Here is a 4386-nt window from a genome sequence, read left to right on the forward strand (position 1 = left end):
TTCTCTCTTAAGAAAGCAAATGGAGTTCAGTTCTTGAATAATCAATATCCCTTGTGGATCTATTGTAAGAAATCTAATACCAATTCTATCTCCACTCTCGGTTGACCCTGCTTTGAATAATTCCCCTCCCACTAATGTTATCCTAAAAATCTTTCCCAATAATTTAGAACAAGCTTTTGGAGAATCCTATATCAACCGTGAAGATCATTCTGCTGACCACTATTCTATCTACTAGGGAGACTAACAGATCATCCAAATAGGCATACACCTGTACAGCACGGATTACTCAGAGTGCCAGCTATGGTAATCCAAGGGCCCAATTTCACGTGCACTTGGATGGGCGCCACCTGTTACAATAAATGCAATAAAAAATATTTCCTGACCTCAACTCGTGGACACGGAAAGAGATTTCCCGGAAAGTGATAACACAAAGAAATCTAGTAAAGACAAAAGCAAGTGACGTCTTAAGACTTAACCCCGAAGACACACGGAAACTGCTAGACTCACGATCAGACCATGCAACCGTCCTTCCATAATTTCAGTCATTCTTCTCCCGACACGTGTCAAAAGCTTAAGATTGTTTAAAAATTTTGATCCTATAAATAAACCGCCCCTTTCCTCCCTTCATATCTCAAATTCGAATCAAACACAAAAACTCAAACAATTTTTGTTTCATTTTTCTCAATCCCATGGCTTTTAGCTTATCTCATCAGATCGGATCCCTGTACGGAACTCCGATCCCGGAATCTAAAGCAAATTCCGGCGATCCGCCCAGCGTCGTGAGTGCCGCTGCCGTCTGGAAATCGCCGGAGTCGAATCTCCGGTGCCGGATTCGGAAACAGGGACCGGATCTGGATGGAATCTCGCCGCCGGTGAGCCCCTGCCGGATTCCGTCGCCGGTGCTCGGAGCGACGAGGCCGGATCTCTCGGTAGCCTGTCAAGCCTTCGTGGCTGACGTGGCAGTTGAGGAGAAAGAGGAGGAGGTTTCGGTGAAGGAATATAAAGAAGGGGGTGCGCAGGTTAAGGGAAATGGGGTGCCGGTTTATGTGATGATGCCGTTGGATAGTGTGACGATGGGGCATGGGGTGAATAGGAGGAAGGCGGTGAACGCTAGCTTGCAGGCGCTAAAAAGCGCCGGGGTGGAAGGGGTGATGATGGATGTGTGGTGGGGTTTAGTGGAGAGAGAATCTCCAGGGGAATACAAGTGGGGTGGGTATGTGGAGCTGTTGGACATGTGTAGAAAGCACGGCCTTAAGGTGCAGGTGGTTATGTCGTTCCACCAGTGTGGCGGAAATGTTGGTGATTCTTGCACGTGCGTACGATAGCCTGTACCCCTTTTAACCTATGCTTTTCTAATTAAAAAAAATCCTTGTCTCTAGTTTTATCTAACATGCGCTTTGGATGGTTGCAGGATTCCTCTGCCGAAATGGGTGGTGGAAGAGATAGACAGAGACCCAGATCTAGCGTACACAGACCAATGGGGAAGGAGAAATTACGAGTACCTCTCACTTGGTTGCGACACCCTCGCTGTGCTCAAGGGTCGAACCCCGGTCCAATGCTACTCAGACTTCATGCGCGCTTTCAGGGATAATTTCAAACACCTTCTCGGCGAAACAATCGTGGTAAGTAAATGAAGTTGACTTTTTAGGTCGTATGCATAAACTTTCAGAGTCTAGCTTTCTTATACACGGAATCATCCTTTCAGGAAATTCAAGTAGGAATGGGTCCAGCAGGTGAGCTCAGATATCCTTCTTACCCTGAGCTCAATGGCACATGGAAGTTCCCCGGAATCGGTGCTTTCCAATTCTACGACAAGGTACTTACATACACCGTGTTCTCTGTATATTTTCTCACACCCTATGTTTTGATATTGACACCCTTTGTTTTCAACTTCTTCCTATGGGCGTTACTTGTCACTGGTTTTGACTTTTGATACAGTGTATGCTCGTATTGTCCAATATTTTTCAAAAAGATCAAAACCGTCCATCTAATGGGCCCCAGAAAACCATTTCCACAGGATGATCCGAACCGTTCATTTTATGGGCCACTACATAAGTAGGTTGTGGCCAAAAATTCCTTTTCATAGGATGATCCCAACCGTCCATTTTATGGACCACAACGTAAATTGGCTGTGCCCCCAAAACCATTTCCATAGGATGATCCAAACTAACCATTTAATGGGCCACAATGTAAATAGGTTGTGCCTCCGAAATCATTCTCATAGGATGATCCAAACCGTCCATTTTATGAGGCCACTGGTTGTGCTCCAAAATACAATTTCCATATGATGATCCAAACCGCCCATTTTTATGGGGCCACAACCATATATAGGTTGTGCACAAAATACAATTTTCATATGATGATCCAAGCCGATCATTTTATGGGCCACAACATTAATAGATTGTGCCCCCAAAAAAAATTTCCTTAATGATGATTCCTACCTTCCATATGATAGTTCGGAGGACTAGGATCATCCTACCTAACCTAAATGTTTTTTCCGGGAACAACTGGCCCATAAAATAGACGGTTTGGATCATCCGATGGTGTGAGTAGTACAGTAGTTTTTGAAAAATGCTGGACTAGAGGTTTCACCATTTAAAATCTCACTTGTTATTTGTTACCATTTGCTTATTTGTGGGGTCTATGACTATGAAAACAGTACATGCGGAGTAGCTTGAAAGCCGCAGCCGAGTCAGCCGGAAAACCGGAATGGGGAAACGGTGGGCCCACAGACGCCGGCCACTACAACAACTGGCCGGAGGACACCCCGTTCTTCCGCCGGGAAGGCGGTTGGGACACTCCCTACGGCGAGTTCTTCCTCACATGGTACTCTCAGTTACTATTAGACCATGGCGAACGAATCCTCAACTCGGCCGAGTCAATCTTCCGGGAATCCCTAGTCAAGATCTCGGTCAAGGTGGCGGGTATCCATTGGCACTACGGCACCCGGTCCCACGCCCCGGAGCTCACCGCTGGGTACTACAACACCCGGTTTCGAGACGGTTACCTACCCATCGCGCGTATGTTAGCACGCCACGGCGCAATTTTCAACTTCACGTGTATAGAGATGCGCGACTACGAACAGCCGAAGGATGCTCAGTGCTCACCGGAGAAGCTCGTCCGGCAGGTAGCACTGGCTACGCGCGAGGCCGGAGTTGCGCTCGCTGGAGAAAATGCGCTGCCGAGGTATGACGAGGGGGCCCACGAGCAGATCATGAGGGGGGCGGCGATGGAGATGTGCGCGTTTACGTATTTGAGGATGGGTCCGGATTTGTTTCAGGCAGATAATTGGAGGAGGTTTGTGGGTTTTGTGAAGAAGATGGGTGAAGGGAAGGAGGTGGATCGGGTGGGTGAGTCGTTTGTGCACGCAACTCGGCCGTTGGTGCAAGAAGCTGCGGTGGCTCTCATACACGGATGAAAAAGGAGGCGGAGGATGGTAGCTATTGTATGTGTTCTACTAGTAAATAATAGAAGCCTTGACCTGACCCAGATGTTTTTTGAACTGGGTTTTTGGTTCTTGGGCTGATTTCATGTATTTTCTTACTTTTTGCTATTTCTATGGTTTTGGTGCCGTGGAAGTAGAATTTTACCATTACATGTTTGCATGAATACGTGAAAGAGTCCTTTCCTGACTTCCTTCATATAATTCACCGATGTATTCCTTCAGCCAGTATTTAGGTATCATGAATTGTTTGCTATATTAGAGTTTTTCTCTTACATTTTAAGCCCCACAAATTGTTTTAGCTGGTCTTTTTGTAATCTCCATCTTGTGTTCTTGCTGGAAGGTCTTGCAACAAAAACTTGTTAAGCGTGCCACAAATAGGTCAACAAACAAATTGTTGGTCTACAAGATAGGAGTCTTCTTATTACACGTTATTATAGTTGACATCTAGTAGAATTTTGTTAGGGTTGAATCTCATTTGTCGCATAGAGTTCTTTCTTCTTTGTGCAAGACAAAATGCTCTTAGGGTTGAATCTTATTCTTCATTGTGCCCCAACCCCACTGTGTAAATATTGTCCGGTTCTAGGTCTTCTACGCTCATCGGTTTTGTTTTCTAGCATCACTAGCCTTGCTCGACCTACTTTGCGGGCAAAGGGTTTGCCCCTTGGAGATGCTGCTGAAAACGTATCTACAATGGGGAAAAAGAGAGTTCATACGCCTGAATCTTTTCAATGAAGCACTCAATTTCTTAGGCTTGAGTGGAGAGAAGTATGAATCTTTTATAAGGACTCAATGGTACGTTGAGGGCACTTGTGAATTAATGGGAGCTTAGTAGGAACCACGCGTGGGGGATTAATTTTGTTTCAAAAAAGGGGAAGACTACTGCGAGTTAGTTGGTTGGCCAGACTCTTGTATTCAGATTGTGGGGGATTAATTTTGTTTCA

The 4386-nt window shown here is 45.7% G+C and overlaps 1 protein-coding gene across 1 annotated transcript; it reads left to right on the top strand.

Annotated features, from left to right (window-relative positions):
- The first annotated feature begins 621 nt into the window (after positions 1-621).
- LOC143892190 (beta-amylase 1, chloroplastic-like) lies at positions 622-3717 on the top strand. The gene is made up of 4 exons (XM_077396645.1): positions 622-1312; positions 1412-1622; positions 1706-1816; positions 2660-3717. The coding sequence occupies exons 1-4, from the start codon at positions 690-692 to the stop codon at positions 3416-3418; spliced, it is 1704 nt and encodes a 567-aa protein (XP_077252760.1). The 5' UTR covers positions 622-689; the 3' UTR covers positions 3419-3717.
- Positions 3718-4386: the final 669 nt, after the last annotated feature.

This window comes from Tasmannia lanceolata, unplaced genomic scaffold (assembly GCF_043159265.1).
Source record: "Tasmannia lanceolata isolate RefF3 unplaced genomic scaffold, GAP_Taslan_0.1 ptg000015l, whole genome shotgun sequence".
NCBI lineage: Eukaryota > Viridiplantae > Streptophyta > Magnoliopsida > Canellales > Winteraceae > Tasmannia > Tasmannia lanceolata.